Source organism: Bos mutus, chromosome 26 (assembly GCF_027580195.1).
Source record: "Bos mutus isolate GX-2022 chromosome 26, NWIPB_WYAK_1.1, whole genome shotgun sequence".
NCBI classification, from domain to species: Eukaryota; Metazoa; Chordata; class Mammalia; order Artiodactyla; family Bovidae; genus Bos; species Bos mutus.
This window is the reverse complement of record NC_091642.1, coordinates 8,002,734-8,022,661: the sequence shown is the minus strand read 5'-3', so window position 1 is coordinate 8,022,661 and position 19,928 is coordinate 8,002,734. Positions and strand designations below refer to the sequence as shown.

General features: G+C 42.8%; 1 protein-coding gene across 1 annotated transcript; it reads right to left on the bottom strand.

Moving 5' to 3' along the window:
• Positions 1-302: 302 nt before the first annotated feature.
• On the bottom strand, positions 303-19,698 carry OAT (ornithine aminotransferase). The gene is made up of 11 exons (XM_070363409.1): positions 19,627-19,698; positions 14,830-14,915; positions 12,499-12,726; positions 9,361-9,585; positions 9,152-9,247; positions 6,388-6,515; positions 5,626-5,748; positions 4,843-4,971; positions 3,974-4,087; positions 2,791-2,935; positions 303-1,347 (listed from the first exon to the last, which is right to left on the bottom strand). Exons 3-11 carry the CDS (start codon positions 12,695-12,697, stop codon positions 1,187-1,189), a joined length of 1,320 nt encoding a protein of 439 aa, XP_070219510.1. The 5' UTR covers positions 12,698-12,726; positions 14,830-14,915; positions 19,627-19,698; the 3' UTR covers positions 303-1,186.
• Between the last annotated feature and the right edge of the window lie 230 nt (positions 19,699-19,928).

Sequence of the window (19,928 nt, the reverse complement as noted above, 5' to 3'; positions counted from 1 at the left end):
GTAAGGGCCAAGATGACCCATGACCGCTAACTCGCCCGATTGTGTAAGCTGTCAATAATGCGTCATCAAGTCTCAAAAAACTTATGCAAAACTGTGTTTTGACTTCTAATGGGAGGAACAGTTCTCGGGGCCTTCTGAGAGGCTATTCCCAGGTTATAATTCTCAGTTTGGCTCAAATAAATTTTTCCATTTCTCTCTTAGATCAACTCAAAGAGAACAAGATAAACTTAAAACTACCAACATAGAAAAACATCCAAAATACCCCGCACAGGTAAAAAAATAAATAAAGTTACACAACAGCATGCATAGCAAGGATACTTTAATAGAAATGGCAAGGACTAGTTTACACATGGGAAAAGAGCGGTTATTTTGAAAGCAGAGAAGGAGTACCGAAAGAAACTTTCTTTTTATAATTTGTCTTTTTCTAGAGATTACCAAACAAACTGAAATGTTCTTAGAGAACACAAGAAACGAAGCAAATAAAAACATTCTCAGAGAGCTTAAAATGTGAGGTTAACTGATAACACTGCAGTAACCGCACACTGGTCCCTAACATAGACATTTGAGACATGAGATTTAAAGATACACTGAAAACAAACACTTTTTACAAATTATATGGAACACTTAAAACATAATCTAGGAATATTGGACATTAATTCTTAATTCAAAGTAATGACATTCACAGAATACATCTTGGTGCCAGCCAATATGGAGTTGACTTGTGTCAGCTTAATCATTCACCTTGCTAAAATTCAATGATTATGATTCAGCTTTATAAGGTTAAGCAAGTCTTCCAGGTAATACTAATAAAACTTTCTCAAACACAAACATTTGTACCAGCAAGGAAATTATTAAAAAGTATATAAATTATGTTCAGGGGCTTGATTAAAAGGCTGTCTATATAGAAAGGCACCTCACCTTAGAAAGAATACAAGCACAAAAACACTTAATCGAATATAAGATGCCAGGACATTCTCTTAGTTATGTTACATAGCAAACTGCATGTCTATAAAAGTCATTCTGTTATACATGAACTGAAAAACATATATATATATATATTTTTTTTTTTTTAAAGCCCTTGACATGGAGGAGTGAAATATGTCTGCATTAAGCACAGAAACTCAGAGCTTTATGAACTGCATGTCTCCAGCTGGCTCCCAGGCGCCACTGAAAACTGTCACCACCCTCAGAAAGACAGGATGGTCTTGTTAATGATCTCCACCGCCTCTAGAATCTCATCCTCCTTGATCACAAGCGGGGGCGCAAACCTAATGATGTCGCCGTGGGTTGGCTTGGCCAGAAGTCCATTATCTCGCAGTCGCAGACACACCTTCCAAGCATCACAATCTAGTAAAGAAAACCATCCAGAGTATGCTGATCAGTGATAAGGAGCCTGCAGGGGTGGGGCCGGCCTGGCAAAAACGGAATTCCCAGTACCCACTCAAGAAAGGCAGCTCTGAGTTACAAGCTTGCTTTTGGCTCCTACTCTTAAAAATGAAGTTACTTTTCAGCAATGGTTTGAATGGTATGATCAGATATGGGTTTTGTTGGGTTTTTGACCTAGCAAAAAAAACACGCTAAGGCAGATGTAATTAATTATATGAGGAAAGTGAAAGTGAAGTCACTCAGTTGTGTCCGACTCTTTGCGACCCCATGGACTGTGGCCTATCAGGCTCCTCCGTCCATGGGATTTTCCAGGCAAGAGTGTGGAGAGGATTGCCATTTCCTTCTCCAGGGGATCTTCCCGACCCAGGAATCGAACCCCGTCTCCCGAATTGCAGGTAGACGCTTTACCGTCTGAGCCACCAGGGAAGCCCATTATATGAGGAACCAATGCATAAAAGAACTAAGGTATGATACAGATAACTAACAGGCACAGAATAAGCAACATTCAAACCCAGTGACCATTACACGTTTCTAACCTGAATTTGCCTCCTAAGCTGGTAGAACTAGACTTTCAGGATCCTCAAAACCCTGATTCCAACAAAAAACACCAAAGGGGCGACGGCCAGTGCCTGAGCCCCGCTCTAGACCCATCAAATAAGAGTCTGTGCAGTGAGGCTAGGCTTGGATTAATTTGTTAAAAAGCTCCCCAGGTGATTCTAAAATGCACTCAAGGTTAAAACCATTGCTTTGAAAAGGAAGGGTTATGGCAAGAAAATCCAACCAGGAACTGTTATGGGTTACAAATGATGTGTTAAACATCAAATGCTCAGTTAAGTGGCAGCTGGGGTTATTTTTATTACCAACATCGCCGTTATCATTCTTATTATTACTGCTGCTCCTACTTATCGCTGCTGATCTGCAAAGCGAAGGAGGAAAGGAGAGGAGAGAGGAAACTGCAAAGTGCTCTGTGCTGTCTTCCTAACAGAAACCAAACTGAACTCTCCAAGTACTGTGTAAATAACCTAGGGCGGAATAACAAATGACTTGAAGGAATACATAGGTGAAATTAGTCAAATGTGCCTTCTTGTAGGAAACAGCTATATTTCTAAGACCATTAATATAAATCAGGTAATAAGAGTACTGCATGCGTATGTGCTAAGTTGCCTCAGTCATGTCCTGACTCTTTGCGACCCCATGGACTATAGCCCACCAGGCTCCCCCATCTGTGGGATTTTCTAGGCAAGAATACTGGAGTGGGTTGCCATTTCCTTCTCCAGGGGATCTTCCCGACCTGGAGATCAAACCCGGGTCTCCTGCATTGTGGGCAGACGCTTTACCATCTGAGCCACCAAGGAATCCCTCTCCTATAAGAATAGTACCTTGAAAAATATTTTGTCTCCATACCTTTGGTTTCTCTGATAACAATAGCATTTAGTAATCCTTTTCCTCTTACAGTCGTTACAACATCAGAAGGCAGCTTCATGAGTTCATTTCTCAAGATGATACCCATTTTCTCTGCATTTTCAGCAAGGTTTTCTTCTTCCAAAACCTATGTTTCAAGAAAAATTACACATATATTAAAGACTGCCTTTTTCATGTTGCTCTTTGGAAGGGAATGTGAACTACAAGCAAAGGAAGAAGAGGATCAGATAAAGACCAAAGTAACTTAACTTTCACTTCTATTTTTCAAAGCCTATACCAGTTTGATTTCTCATCACGTAACAGACACTTACTCAGACAGAGCCTTGCTTTATTCAAAAACCCATCATTAATCTGATTCTGTGGCAAAATGAAGATTAAATTTGTTTAATGCAACTGATAAATTTTCTTCTTAGGTAAATAAATCAATGGGCTGAACACATTTTTTAACTGCAATAGAATTTCTTTTGGCTTCTTTTTCCTCCTAAAAAGTCCATCCTCAGAGATTACATAACAATTTTATGCCTTTTGTAGGCATTTGAGGAATAAGTCTGAAAGCGTTCAAATCCCCACTTTAACAACAATAAGAAACCACGTGGGCTAAGCCAGAGGCTTCACAGGCCAGCCTGGCCACAAAGGGAAAGCTCTAGGTGGACAGGCCAGGACCTGCGGGCCCAAAGCCCTGGGAGACTGCAAACTTGGAAAGCCTACGCAATCCTTCTCTATACTTCATGTTCTGTAATACACTGCAATCTTGTAACATTTCTTATTACACCAGTGAGCTTAGACTTAAAAGTCACTTCAGCACCACCTCCAGGATACTGGCTACCATATAGTTCAGTTCAGTCGCTCAGTCGTGTCTGACTCTTTGTGACCCCATGGACTGCAGCATGCCTCCCTGTCCATCACCAACTCTCGGAATTCACTCAAACTCATGTTCATTGAGTCAGTGATGCCATCCAACCCTCTCATCCCCTGTTGTCCCCTTCTCCTCCCGCCTTCAATCTTTCCCAGCATCAGGGTCTTTTTCAGTGAGTCAATTCTTCGCATCAGGTGGCCAGAGTACTGAAGTTTCAGCTTCAGCATTGGTCCTTCCAATGAACATTCAGGACTGATTTCCCTTAGGATGGCCTGGTTGGCTCTCCTGAGAGCTGCCATCAGGTTTTACCTCCAGGGCTGCGATAGCCACTCGGCAGCCCAGCGGATTGCCTCCATACGTAGAACCATGTTCCCCTGGCTTAATGGTCAGCATTATTTCATCATCACACAACACTGCGGACACCTAAAAGACAGAAGAGAATTAAGCACGGACCAAGTCTCTTCTCAGATGAACCACTCTTATTCTTATAGAAACAGATATTTATGAAGCAGATATTAAATCTGACATGAAGCTTCAACCAACAAGAGCCACGCATCAGCCTCCTTAAACACAGTGACAGAACGATGACCGCCCTAACTCATTCCAAGCACGCTGGGCACGGTTCAGCGGTGCAGAGTAATATTCTGGAACTAAAAGAAAGCTATTTCTGCAATGATATAATTTAGAATTCTTTCCACTCTCAGGGTGAAATGTTTTAATTGCTTAGAAAATAATGTTCTGCACTAAACATTCAGAGCCCTTTAATCCATACCAATTGCTGGCTCTGAACGGCAAACCCAAGAAAAGAATTAACAATTAAATGTCAATTTTTTCCAATCTCTGCATTAATCAGTCAATGGTTTTAAACAATTAGTATGTTTCTAAACTATGGGAAAAAAGCACAGACGTCTACAGGAGTACTCTGGAGATAAAATGGTTCCATCCAAAATAAACGCAGTGAAGCAAACCCAAGGTACACTCAATTCTCCAGTTAAACTAAGTGGGGTTAACCATGGAACTCTGAAATGTTTTTATCACACGTATTCCAGGTGACCTATGTATATAAACCACACTGAGTAAAACCAAACTCCCAGAAAGGCACAGTCAGTCATGTAAAAATATCTCAGAGATTCATGAGAAGAGGGAAAATACAGAGAGTGGTTGAGCATTCAACTTACGGGGTATAAACCACCAGAAAGTGCCTTTCCTAGAAGGACAATATCAGGTCGGACATTTTCGTGGTCAATAGCCAGCCATCTCCCAGTTCTGGCCAAGCCTGTCTGGATTTCATCAGCAATAAACAGAACCTATTGGAAAACAACAAAATAACATAAAAGAAAATAGCATATGAAAATAATCAATTATTTCCATAGCGAAATACTTATCTTTATTTTACTCTTTCCTGCACAAATCTGTCATTCTGACATCCCCTCAGATTTGCGAAAGCATTCTAATTACCCACATGACTTCAATAGTGCGGGACACACAGTCATCTGTCAGGCCACCCTGCCCCACAGGGCACTGTCCTACATGGTGGAAGGGCGGGTATGCAAAGTGAGGGTTTTGCGGGGGGCTTCTGAATAGAACTACTCTCTGGGAACAGATTTCTAATTTATTTCTCAACCATTTGTTAATATGTACTTCTTATTACTATTTACTAGTTTGGTGAAAGAAGAGGGGGAGAGAGCTTAAATTCTGGAGCAAAGGGATACGACAAAGGCTTTGAGAAGAAGCCAAGCACAGGCTGCTGGGGCAGAGAGGAAGGAGCCGGGCTGAGGGTCCACCAGGGCCCAGCCAGTAAAGTCAGCTTCTCTGCAGCCTGCTGCTAGAAAGTTCTATCAGCCCTAGAAAGTTGGGAGGCTCTTAGAATGAAGCCTCCTTCTAGTCGAAAGGTGATGCAGTCTCTGAGCTTATCCTATCGGCCAAACCCTAAGCGAGGCAGGCAAGTGCGCGGCCTTGACCTGGTGCTGGGTGCAGAGCTCGCGGACGCCCACGAGGTAGCCTGGATCCGGAACAACAACGCCCGCTTCACCCTGGATTGGTTCCACCATGAACGCGGCAACGTTTGGGTCCTGAAGCGCACGCTACGGAACAGCACGAGTATGTTCTTAGTAACTTCCTTTCGAATCTATTTGATCTGAAGTCACACAACGCACGTGTTTTCCCGTAAGAGTAAGTGTGCAAATTAAGTTTTCACACTAACTTATATTCTGACTTCCAAGCACAACTTTTCTGACAATCAATTACAATCAAAAAGCTCCAAATACCTCAGCTTTAAGCTACTCCATCCTGTATTTTCTAATACAATACTCAAATGTACTGCAAATAAGAACTAGTGAAAATGGCCTTTTAAAATGCCATTAAATAGATACATTAAAAGTGCATCTTTTTATTTTAGAAGTCTTCCACTTCATAATTTTAAAAAGCTGGCTGAAAACTAACTTTGTGTATTAAAGTAATTAACAGGTAATATTCAAGTTAATACTTATGTAGGAGACAAATCTAACGGTTAGTTGGCAGTTAGGATTAGGCCATGGAACCTGGTTTCCATATGTTAGCAACTGACCATTACAGAGAACCGTGTGAATCCCGGCCCAACTTAAACATAAGTTATGAGATGTATGACTCTTGGTACAATCAGATGTCTGTTTTCAATTCATACATTGAACAAATGCAGGTTCTATGTACTATGAGCTAAAGCACCGTGATACCAGGTGAAGTACCTCAAGGGCAGGCAGATCATTATACGGAATGATTTCGAAACCCGGCATAAATGGTCCAAAACCATCGTAACTGGTTGGGTCAGTGGAGCTGGAGACAGCAGACAATGTCCTACCCCAGAAGTTCCCAGCTAGAAAGAAGAAACAAACAGTCATTTTTTTCAAACAAACCCCCCAATTTAATTTCACAGTTCCCCAAAAATACTCCAGAAAGCTTTTTGTTTTCCTGGCCACGATGCACTACTTGTGGGATCTGAGTTCCTGGACGGCTCTACTGAGGCTCCCAACCGTAACACATAGCATAGTCCCTGAGGAGAGATATTTGTCTTTTCTTTCAATAATCCCAAACCCTAAAAACTGAAGCATTCAATACGTGTTTTTCTAGAGACAGTTTTTCTAGACACATTTATGATAGTGACATGAAAAAACGACTATCCTTCATAGAGAATCTGTACTTCTCCTTTTAAAAATCCAACACTACAGGCTAACTATTCTACAGAATGAGTTTTATATTTCATTTGGATAAAATATCCTCAGGCAGTCTGAAAACTTTCAATTTGCCTTCCATGGTGTTATAAGCTATTATGCGCTAGAAGACAAACGTTGACCTTTATTCAGGAACAATTTTTACCCATTAATTTGTTTTAGTAATCTGAAGACTGATTAATAATGTCAGGCACTGCTCTAGGTGTTGGGGACAAATGATGGCTGGCAAGCTCCCTGCCCTCAAGGAGCTTCTGTGCTCTTAGGGAAGACACACCACGACAGAACCGGTGAAGCAAATGCATAAGGTGACGTCAATGTGGTTAAATTCAAGAAAAGAAACAAACTAGAGTAAGAGAGGCTTGGAGCTTCTCCCGCTTTAAAAAAAATATCTTCTCACCCTCAATGCCAGCAGCAACTCAGTTAACCCAGTGCTGAATTATGCTTTTGAACTGCGGTGTTGGAGAAGACTCTTGAGAATCCCTTGGACTACAAGGAGATCCAACCAGTCCATCCTAAAGGAGACCAGTCCTGGGTGTTCATTGGAAGGACTGATGCTGAAGCTGAAACTCCAATACTTTGGCCACCTCATGCGAAGAGGTGACTCATCTGAAAAGACCCTGATGCTGAGAAAGACTGAGGGCAGGAGGAGAAGGAGACGATACGATGAGATGGTTGGATGGCATCACTGACTCAATGGACAGGAGTTTGAGTAACTCTGGGAGTTGATGACGGACAGGGAGGCCTGGCATGCTGCGGTCCATGGGGTTACAAAGAGTCAGACATGACTAAGCGACTGAACTGAACTGAATTATTATTCCAAGTTGGCTTCATAGCATCCTTCAGTACAACCCCTGCAGAGCCTCTTTCAGCTATGAGTAATCCCTGCTTGGCTTGTCCACAAGCAACAGCATTATTGATTCTGCCCAGGCTTGTTTAAGACAAAGTGTGCCAATAGCCTACTTGCTCTCCGCCATGGGCCTCAGCAGGCTCACGCCCCGCAGCTTACCCTGCTGAATAAGGGATTGCAGCTGGGGCACAGTCCTCTGTCTCTTCCTACTGACTTCTCTCAATGCCTGGGAGAAACATCTTTGTGCCCTGTGCTAATATGAGAGAGACTGGACACAGTCTGTAAGGAGGAAAGTCACCAGAAAGGCCATTTTTGTTTGCAAGAGACAGTTATGTTGCCTTACAACTAAAGGCACGAAATTCCAAAATGGCAGATCAGAGAGCTGGGCAGGGACTTTCTTCCTCAGAAACAGGAATTGGTCACTGCCCCCTCCCCAGACACCAAACTTTGGCTGGCCATCAGATGAACTCTAGATTCTACTGTATTATGGGCTTTATAATTTAGCTATGTGTGTTCACAAGCAAAGTATTTCATGATTTCAACCATCACAAGAAAGAATCTCAGCCATGTGCAGTGACAAATTTCTCCATAGATGTTTTTAAAAATTAAAATCAAAGTTTTAGAAAAGAAAAAGTCAGAACCTATCCCAAAGTCAGACTAAATCAATAATCTAAATTAACTGTTGGTCTCCCTACTCAGTATAAGTCATTCCTCTTAACCATTCGCAGAAATATATCAGGGGCAATGCCAGCCCTCCTCGTCCAACAGCTTTTAACAACATGGCACAATAATACCTCATAGTGTTTGAGATACACTAGGTTCAAACTTCCTATCATGCCTAGGACATGACCCTACATGAACATAACCCAACCTCAAAACCTCACAAAACTGCTGCAACATTTTTGTATGATGCTTGCATCAACAAAACTGTCTCATTAACCAGAAAACTGCTATGGAAAAAATCAGATAAGCAGATGGGAAATAAATCACACGGTCACTCACTCTAGGGAGGGAGGGATAGGGAGTTATAGGAGCATCCAAAAAATACTTGGAAATGAGCTGAAGAAAAGGAAATCTCTCAATTTTTATGCAACATTCAATGTATCATGCATGGCTAAGTCACTTCAGTCATGTCTGACTCTTTGAGACTCTGTGGACTGTAGCCCACCAGGCTCCTGTGCCCATGCCATTTCCTTCTCCAGGGGATCTTCCCAACCCAGGACGGGAAACTGCCGTCTCTTAGGCCTCTTGCATTAGCAGGCGGGTTCTTTACCACTAGTACCACCTGGGAAGCCTCGATATTACATATGTGAGACAAATACATTTGCAATATCTCATCGTAAGTTAATAGTAACTAACAATTTTATGTAAAGTAAAATAGTAACTAACAATTTTACGTTTCAATCACAGCAGTTAACACTGAATTTTACATACCTGCAAAAACAATCTTTGCTTTGTATTTCGGGATCCCCTTGACAGTATACCCCCATTTACGAGCAAGCTTGCAAGCAGTCTCTCCAGCCTCCACTCCTACCCAAGAGAACATTTTAAAATATCAGTTTCAAAAAATGTTTTAAATTACCAGAAAAGAACAAGATTTTCTTGGCTATTTTAACCAAAAAAAAAAAAAGGAAATGTTTTACCTGTATTCATAGGAAGAACTTTGTGGTAGTTGAAAAGTTTAGTAACATACTCTTCATATTCACCAAGCACGTTATTGTAGAAAGCCCTAGATGTTAAGGTCAACTTGTCCACTTGACTTTTCAAAGCATCCACAATCTTTGGATGACAATGCCCCTGGTTGACAGCACTGTAAGCACTCAGAAAGTCAAAATATTTTCTGCCTTCAACATCCCATACGTAAATGCCTAAAACATAAGGAAAATAATTTTAGAAAAATCACTAAATTACATAACCTTCAAAGATTAAGACTGCTAGCCAGCCCTCTGAATACCTACGTATGGACCTCCAGTTAACAGAGAATTGTGGTTAAGGCATATTTTTACTCAAGCATGATAAACTTTGGTTTATATGGAATTATATTTTATCTGTCCAGCATCAATTTACACATTTACTAAAAAACAGCAGTAACATGAAAAGATTTTATAAACTCTAGAGTAAAACCTTTATTCCTAGAAACCTGTTTATCATTTAAGGCTGAATTTTTTTTTTTTCCTTCATTTTTCTTCTTTGCCGTGCCACGAGGTTTGTGGCATTCTCAGTTCCCTGACCAGGGATTAAATCCAGGTCATGTCAGAGAAGCCCAAAATCCTAATCACTAGGCCACCAGAGAACTCCTAAAAGTTGGAATTTAAAGGAAGTTACACAAAACATAAAAATTGCGATTAATTGACTGTAAAAACCAACAAAATGAAAACAAATACTTCCAAATCAAGTAAGGATCTACTATCCAGAACTCCTACAACTCAACAAGGTATACAAGCCAATTAAAAACTGGCAAATGGAACTGCCTGGCAGTCCCGTGGTTACGACTCCACACTTCCACTGCCAAGAGCCCCAGGTTCCATCCCTGGTGGAGGAACTCAGATCCCACAAGCTGCGTAGCACGGCCAAAGAAAAAGAAGGTAAAGAACTTGAATGGACATTTCTCCAAACAGGATAAACAAATGACCAACCAGCACATGAAAAGATGCTGTCATGAGTCATTAGAGAAAAACGCAAACCAAAACCGCAGTGGTAGCACTTACTACCACTGGGGTGGCTATCACTTCTTAAAAAGGAAAACGAGAATTGGCAAGGATGTGTAGAAACTGAAACTCGTATATGTAACTAATTGGAATGTAAAGTGGTGCAAGAGCTGTTGAAAACAGCTTGGGGGTTCCTCACATGTTAAAGTGAAACATAAAATACCGTATGACCCCACAACCGAACGCCTCGAAGCGGAAGACAGGTGTTCAAACAGAAATGTGTTATTTGAAATAGCCAAAAGGAGAAATAACCCAAATGTCCATCAACTGATTAAAGGACACACATGTGCTATCTCCGTAAAATGGAGAACTTAATTCAACCAGAAATAGCAATGCATCCTAACTCGTGCTACAACGTGGAAGAACCTTGAAAACATGGGGCCACGTGAAACAGGGCACATGTTGTCTGTCCCCATCTACACGAAACATCTAGAACAGGCAAGTCTGTAGCAACAAAAAGCAGATGAGTAGCTGCCAGGTTCTAGGGGAGGAAGCAGTGGGGAGTGTGGCACTTCCTTTGGGGATGATGAAAAATGTTCTAGAAGGAGGTAGTGGTGACAGTTGGACAACATTATAAATGTGCTCACTGCCACTGAATTAAACACTGGTTAAAACGGTAAATTTTATGCTACGTACATTTTATAACAATTTTTTTAAGCTGACCATAGATATTAAAATGTATTAGGTGCTCACCTAATTTCTGCCATGTACTTAACATACTTAAAGGTGCTTTTGTCCTTTATCTCATCAAAAACCCTCTATGAGCACCATCCTTACACTACAGAGGTTAAGAAGTAGATGTTTAGATTATAACTAGCCCAAGCTGGCATGCATGCAACCAGGACTTGAACCCAGTCAAATTCTAGAGTGCATGCTCTGCTACTGTAGGTAAAGAACATTTTTACAAATCGGTAAAATATAAACCTAGATTTTCATCTGTTCAGAAGGAGCTCTATTTATTACAGTACTGGTCCCAAATCCAAAAAACATATAGGCAAATGACTATTAGCTTCTGGCCCAGAGCTAATAAACTTCGGCTCGATTTGATAATGGCTGTTATTTCAAAATATGGATTAAATCACCATTTGGCAACAATCAGTAATCATTTATTCAGACAAGAATCATTAACGGATGCTAAAAGTGGGAGTAAAAGGTTTTTACACCTTACCAGTCATCCCCAAATGGATGTTCATGCTAAAAATTATTGGCCTGTACTCTGCAAAAATATCAAGGTCAAGAAACCAAATACTGAGGAATTATTCTGGATTAGACTAAACAGCCCTGAAAACCGAATGCAACCCATGGTGCGACGTTTTCTTTTGCTACACAGGACAAGCGAGACCTGAATCAGGCCTGCAGATTAGAGAGCAGTGCTGTGCCACTGTGAATTTCCTGATTTTGATAATTACACTTTGTTATGTAAGACAGTCTTTGTGTTTCAGAAAAGGCACAAATATTTGGGGGTAAAGACGCATGTCTGCAACTTCCTCTCAAACGGTTCAAGGAAAAAAAATGTATGTGTGTTTCTGGACAAAGATGATTATGCAAGTGCAATTAAAAAAAAAAAAAAAAGGACTTGGGAAATCTGGGTGAAGAGCAACAAAAGAGAAATTCTAGTGCCACTGTGGCAGCTTTTTACACCAAAATACAAGTTAAAGGGGAAAAAAGCGATAACAATATTATAGTACTTTACTCGTGTATTATACATTCCCTCCTGGCAAGTCCATCATGACCTTGCATTCCCCACAGCACCTAACACAGCAAGCATCAGAGACTCAATAGATGTTGAATTAATCATGCCTGCAGTACAGAAATTAAATGCCTCTAGAATGGGGAGGGAGGAGGGAGGAGGGTTCAGGATGGGGAACACGTGTATACCTGTGGCGGATTCATTTTGATATTTGGCAAAACTAATACAATTATGTAAAATTTAAAAATAAAATAAAATTAGAAAAAAAAAAGAAAAAAAAAAAGAAATGCCTCTAGAAAAATGCACAGTGAGAAAATATAATAGCAAGTTTTACAAAAAGGTAAAGCAAAGAATCGGGGGTGGTGCAAAGGGTGAAAACATACCCTTCCCTCTCTCCAGGGCTACAGGTAAAGGATGGTAGTTGTGGGCACCATATTTAGATTCCCGTTCAAAAATGTAATCAGAGGACGGAGGGCCTTGAACGGTTTTTTTAGTTGCAACAGATGTAGCAGAAGCCACTGAAGAATGAACTCCACGACCAAGGCCAGCAACAGTCTGCAAACGCGCTAGTTTGGAAAGCATGATGTCCTTCAAGTGGGAATATCACCGACCTGTCCAAAGAAAAGAGAAGGCATAAAGAATAAGACACTTCGCAGGGTGGGTAGATGTCTACTCATCAACTATATACTTGGAGCGCTCACCAAAGAATCAGGAAGGTAAGAGAGAACGGAGGTCTTAACTGCAAAGGGAAAGCAACATTTAGAAATTGTATAAAAAATTTTTAATTGAAAAAATAAAATGAAAAAAACAACAACAAAAAAAAGAGAACTAACCCCTGACTCCTGCCTTTGGGGAACTTGAAGGGCAACGGGGCAAACAGGTGGACACACAAGTAAATCAACTCCAAAGGAAGTACGCAAGCACAAAGCGCTCGAGGCTAGACGTCCAGGAGAACAGGGAAGAACCATGCAAAGTAGACGCTTTTACTTTTCCCCAAACACCCTTCTGCACCACCTGACAAGCTCGAGGCAGTCAGGCAAGGCTGAACAGCACAGGCTCGGAAAGAGCTGAACCACCTGAACCACCATTCGAAAGGTATTTATGCGGGGGTGTGAGAGCCCAAAGGCAGAAACCAAATGAGAGATGCTGGCTGCCCTGGGGTGGGGGCGGGGAGGGCGGGGAGGCCAGAGATCAAGGGGGCAGGGACAGAGGCTACGGCAACTACTTTGCATATCAACTTGGTCCTCCTGCAAGCAGTGAGGAAATCAGGGAAGAATTTGGTTTCCACAAAGGGACCAGAGACCATCCTAAAGTAAAAGTAATAGCGGTGGGGTGGAAAAGTGATTCCTTAGGGGAAGGCAATGGCACCCCACTCCAGTACTCTTGCCTGGAAAATCCCATGGATGGAGGAGCCTGGTGGGCTGCAGTCCATGGGGTCACTAGGAGTCGGACACGACTGGGCGACTTCACTTTCACTTTTCACTTTCATGCATTGGAGAAGGAAATGGCAACCCACTCCAATGTTCTTGCCTGGAGAATCCCAGGGACGGGGAGCCTGGTGGGCTGCCGTCTATGGGGTCGCACAGAGTCGGACACGACTGAAGCGACTTAGCAGCAGCAGGGGAAGGGAAGGGCTTTCTAAGTTTAGTGCAGGAAAGACAAGAAACTACAAAAGGTAAAATCTGCGGGACTTCCCAGGCGGTAGAGTGGTTAAAAACACTCCAGTGGTTAAAACCCCAGGCTTCCAATACAGGGATTCAGGGGGCGTGGGACTGATCCCTGCTCAGGGAACTAAGATTCCACACGCTTCGTGGCATGACCAAAAAAAAGGTAAAATCTTATTATTTAGCCACAATTATCTAAAACGTCTCTGGGTTAAAATAATCACAAACAAAGATGGGGGCGCAAGTTTTGCAATTTCTAACAAATAGCCTTTGAAGAGCTTTTACATTGAGAGGAACAGACCAAAAACACAGCAGAACAATGTATGAGAGGAAAGGTTACAGCTCCCAGAAGAAACCGGCTACTCTGTTAGGATGATCGCTTCTGTGAAATTAACCCCCCTCACAAAAAGCTTCACCACAAAAGCAGCTGAAGGAGAAAAAGGCAACGAGGAACTAAAGCACCTCAAACTACAAGCTGAGAAGTTGAGTAATAAGTCCTAAATATCACGAGCAAACTGGCATTTACTGAGCATCTATTTATATATTCCAATGTCATCACTGCTCTCACCCCCCAGCACCAGCCCTAAAACCAGCCCCCACCCGCTGCAGCCCACTCTGCAGCCACCTGTATCATTAACAGTCACGACAAGTCACGACAAGCCACGACGCACAGACTGAGCGGAAGTACAGACTAAAGTAACTAAGAATAACAACAAGGAAATTGGAGACAATCCAGAACAATCATGGCAGGGGAGGGGGGCATGCTTTTTAAAGATACATTTCAAGATTAATGGAAAGTTGCCAACACTAGGCATACTTTATATGCCTATGCTTTTATAAAATGACCAGTTAACTCACATTTCAAGAGAAATCTATTAATGACAAGTCAGGCCATGCAAATCTCCAGCATTCAGTTGGAGCTGCCCAATTAGCAAAAGCTAATACTTGGAACTTGGCTTACTTTGCTTTCAACTTGGCACTAGCCATTAAATCCGGTATGTTCAGGAATGTGCTAAAAGAAAATCCAGCACTTTGTGTGCCAAGACTCACCAACTAGCCTGTCCTCCCACAGCTGAGATTATAACAAGGATTTTTAACCCGAGATTCCGGGACGTCTTCAGAACATCCAATGACTCCTGAAATAAAATGCAGAATTATAAGCATAAGTGCATCTCTCTTTTTTTTTTTTTTTGAAGGAAAATATCCCTAATTTCTAGCAGATCTTATTTCAAAGAAATACATGTTAACAACAATAAAAAAAATTATATAAGAATCATTCATGGGAGATAGCCATTAGCAAAAAAAGCAAAAATTCTAGTTATGCTAGACAGAAATTCCCTAAAATGCTAAGTCTAAAACATTGATTTTTAGCTCTATTGCTTGAGTAGAGACTCAGAATTAGTGCTCTGTTTGACCAACTAAAAAGTTAAAACGAGGTACTTTTCTAGTTTGGTGTAAGACTGTGCTCCCAATGCAGGAGGCCTGGGTTTGACCCCAGGTCATGTAGCCATAGGCTACAACACGAGTTTGCATGCCGAAACTAAGAGCAACACGTTGACTTTTGCCTTGATCAAATTAACAAAAAAACAAACAGTGCTACTTAGATATACTTTTAACTGAAACACTTTCTGAAAAGAACTGCAACTAGAATAAAAGCCTTAGAAGTGTTGTGCTCTTAGACCACTAATTTCACTCTCAAGATTAGATCCTAAAGCAACACTCAGGAATGTGGTGAAACATTCATTAATGAAAGACGTTCAACGATATGAGAACAGTTCAACATAATCGCATAATAGCATATTGCTATTTAAAATAATCAGTTTTCGATGACATGGAGATGTTTTATGACATGTTTAAGTGAAAAAAAATACAATCACATATACAGTTTCAACTACAAAAAATATACCCAAGGATGTTCAGGATGGTTACCTTTCCACTGTTCTATATTTTCCACGTTTTCTAATGATCAAGAATTACATTTATAAGGACTTCCCTGGTGGTCCGGTGGCTAAGACTTTGCCCTCCCAATGCAGGGGGCATGGGTTCGATCCCTGGTCAGGGAACAAAGATTACTGCATGCTGCACAGATAGGGCCCCCCCAAAAAAGGCAGAAAGCACTCCCCCCGCCAAAAAAGAGGTGCTTGCTAAGTCACTTCAGTTGTGTCCAACTCTTTGCCACCCCATGAACTGTAGCCCCACCAGGCTTCTCTGTCCATGGGATTCTCCAGGCAAGAATACTGGAATGGGTTGCCGTGCCCTCCTCCAGGGGATCTTCCCAACCAAGGGATTGAATGCACATCTCCTGCGTTATCAGGCGGGTTCTCTACCACTAGGACCACCTGAGAAGCCAGGTGTGTGTGTCTGTGTACTGGGCGGGGGGTATTAAAAAAAACACTAAAACCTCTCTAAGCAGGAACACTGTGAGAAAGGAATCTTTGAAATTATATAAATTGAACATTTTCCTTTTATACAAGTCATTTGTTCAGTTCATTTGCAAAAGAAATGGGACAAAACATCCATTTACATGCCAAGTTCATAACTACAACTTACTAACAGTAACATCCAAAACATTACTAATACTCATGCTTAAGGTTTTTAAAGATGAACTCTGAATATTTAATTCAACTGGTAAAAGTCCCGCTGTTCAATGCATTAAATGTACTAGGATCCTGTAAGCACATTTCTATTAAAAAGCCTTCTGTGTTCAAGTTACTGTGCTTGGCACAACGTAAGAAATATTAGAGGAGAATTAAGATGGGCTTAAAAATAGCCAGCATCAACAATTTCCTCTTCCAAAAAGGCTTGGAAAACCAGAAGAGTAGACCATAAGGTCCTCAGAGTTTGAAAAGCAGGACTTAAAATTCTAGCTTGGGCTATTAAGAGTAACTTTATTTGGATGATTTTGTCCATTTTTTTTAGCTTCAATGTCCCCACTTGCAAAATGAAGTTGAAGCCACTCAAGACCATTACTGAGGATTACATGAGATAACGTTAAAGCATCAAACTTAGCACAAAATGACCAATTATTAATAGTTCCTTCTTGCCTTAAATTAACAAGGAAATTAGTTAATCTCTGCAACATTAAAAAAAAAAAAGTCAACTGTGCCAGGGTTTCTTTTTTAAAACTGGAGCTCTTTTCTTCTACAAGTTTGTTTCCATTGACAAAAAATAAGGAAGACAAGAAAATTACCTGAAATTCCATACTTCTGTGATAATCACAAACGTTTCTGTCTTGTTTCTATGAATAAATACTATACATCTTAGCTCCCTTTCACACTTCCCTACTGAATTTACCACATCAGACCTTCTATGACTCCCAGGACCTCTGCACAGATTTTTGTCACACATTCTAACACCTCAAGACACTTGTTTTCATGCCTGTCCACCTGAAAAGACAGTACTCCTTTCATGCCTGTACTCCTTAAAAAGACAGTAACTATGTCTTAAAATTCACTCTGCATCCCCAGAACCTAGCCCAGGTTTGGGCATTCCTTATTTGTCAAATGAATGAGGTCATTCCTAAACAGACTTAAGAGGGAATCAAGACAGACAAATAGCAAGGCCCTCCAGGAGACAGTCAAATCACTGACTCCTAGAGGATGGAGCAGAGTCTAAGAGGAGGCTAGTATGACATCACCAAGAAAAATCTTTTCATCAAGAGTTCTCTTCATTAGATCAGCTCACTCCAGGCTGTGCATTTAACCTAGGCTCCTAGAGAAGAGGACAGAGTTATTGACAACAAAAAATTTAATACTGAATATTTTCAGTAAAACACATAATTAACAAGGTCCTTCTTAAAGCTATTATTAGACCAATCCAATCCATCCTATCTACACTAGAACATACCTAAAATAGAATTCCATAAAAGGCTGCATTCTGAAGAGTTCTAGGAGAAGGAAATGGCAACCCACTCCAGCGTTCTTGCCTGGAGAATCCCAGGGACAGGGGAGCCTGGTGGGCTACCGTCTGTGGGGTCGCACTGAGTTGGACATGACTGAAGCGACTTAGCAGCAGCATGAAGTACTATTTTTTAAGATCATTATAAAAGGAAAACCAGCATGAATTCATCAGAAAGCCACTTAAAATATTCCACCTGAGGAAGAGTTTGGTTTTACTACTTTTGTCAAATATTTACTTTTCTTGAGGCAACCATTCACAAATACAGTCCTTTTTGGAAAGTTCAGCCAACAAAAGTTTAGGGTTTTGTTGGTTGTTTTTTTTTTACGTAATCTGGCTCAGAGTCAACTCAAGTGCGTCACTGGCAAACACCTTAAGCTGTTACTACTGAAAATGTACTGGCACAGTTAGGTCACACCCTCCACACACCTCCAAAATCCACTCACCACTAACTTTAAATGTGGATTACACCCATCCCTGGGAACTCAGTAAAGGGCGTAAACTATGCCCACAAGTTACTGTAATAGAGGAGGAGTATGGGTGGAAATAAAAATACAGCCTCTTTGAGGGGGAAAAAAAAAGTCTTTTTCAGAATTTTTACCATTCCAAGTTATACTGGGTCTTTTGGGAAGCAGATGGAAAACTAATCTTGAGCACCATGAAAAACTGCAAACCCAAAACAGTAACCTTTACTATTTAAACCTCACTAAAAGATTTTACTTTCCCACCAGGCTGTTACAGTCAGGAACTAGATTTTCTTAAGACAGAACCAGGATATTCTAATGAAAGAAGCCTATTGTTCCCAGTGGATTAAGATGAAGAGCGCGTATTACATATCTAAAGAACAGTTCCAGGTTCCAATGGAGAGAACAAGTTTCCCTATAGAAACTCTTAGAACTCCGAAGAAGAGACTGAGAACCGAGAAGGAAGTAATTTCTTAAAGCCACTTCATTCCAAAGTCACTTCTCCTTCCCCCCGCTTAATTTATCACCTTATCAGAGGTGAAAGCTGAACCTCAAGAAGGTAAGAAATACGGTAACAGAGGGAGGAGACTAGGTCACTGAGTACAGGTGTCCCACTCAATTCAACCAGAATGTATTAAATGCTCAGCACCGTTGACGAAGAAACTCGAACGACGACGTCTTCGTGCTCAAAGTCCTGTGGAGCCCAACCCCTTGACATCACGTAGTTAACCTGAACGCTACGGTAAGGCTCTACCTGCCTGATGACTTATTTGAACAAAGGCTGGAGGAGAAAAGGAGATAGCTTATGGGAGGGGAGGAGATGGGCAGGTAGCTACAGGGGCCCCCAGAGCTGCCCGGGTGGGCTCGGACCCCTTCTCAATAAAAGTCGGGGCGCCCCACTCTTGTAGGCAAAACTCCATGGGTTTACCGAGCAGTCCCGCGTATCCAGAATGCGACCCGCCCCGCGCGCCGGCACCCTAAAGGGCCTCCTTCCGGAAACCCCCAAGGCGCCCGAGAGGCTCCAGGCCAAGGCGCAGGGACCCTGGGCCGCCTGGTGCTGCAGGGGGGATACTGCAGGCCGGGGAGGGCGGGGGCGGAGCGCCGGCCAGCCCGGCTCCGCCCGCTCTGGCAGGCGGAGGTGCCACATCCACAGCCTCCCTCTCTGTCCTCCTGTCTCCGGGCCGGGATGCGCCGCGCCCTGCCCGCCCGGATTGCGCGCGGGCCGGCGGCTCTCCGGGCCACTCCCCTCCCCGCGCCCCAGATCACCCGGGAGTCCGGGGCCCGCTGCGCAAAGCCGCTGCGCAGGCAGAGCCTGCCCTTCGGGTGGAGGCCCAGCGCGCCCCCTCCGCGCGCTCCCCGCAACCTGGGACCCGAGCCGCTCACGCCCGCCTCGCCCCGCCTCGCCCCGCCCCGCCCCGCCGCGGCCCGGGGCGCCCGGCCCCTGCCCAAGCTCCGGCCCGGGCCCCGCGGCCCCCCGCACGGATACCTGGCGGCACTTCCAAGGCCAGCCCGGGGACACGCGGCGTCCAAGGATCAGCTGCGTCGACGGCGACGCGTCACAGAGCTTAAGATGCGCCTGCTGCCCCGCCCCCCGCGGACGCCCTTGCCGCCCATTGGCCGGCGGCGGAGGACTGGCCACCAATCGCCGTGGGCCCGCCCCCCGCCCCGGCGCCGCGCATCCCGTACTCAGACGGGGCACTGGTTCGAGCCGTTCTCCTGCGCCTTCCGCGCCCCGCAATTCCGGGCAGCGGTCGGGGTCGGTACCTGAGTTCAGGCGCCTGCCTGGAT

Bases quoted from the DNA above. Each gene is read 5' to 3' on its own strand.
- OAT (XM_070363409.1), bottom strand. From the start codon at position 12,697: ATGCTTTCCAAACTAGCGCGTTTGCAGACTGTTGCTGGCCTTGGTCGT. The intron at 9,248-9,360 runs GTAAAACATTTC...TCTCTTGGGTAG, and splicing joins AGTTCTTCCTATGAATACAG to GAGTGGAGGCTGGAGAGACT. The intron at 1,348-2,790 runs GTATGGAGACAA...TTTCTTTACTAG, and splicing joins TGTTATCAGAGAAACCAAAG to ATTGTGATGCTTGGAAGGTG.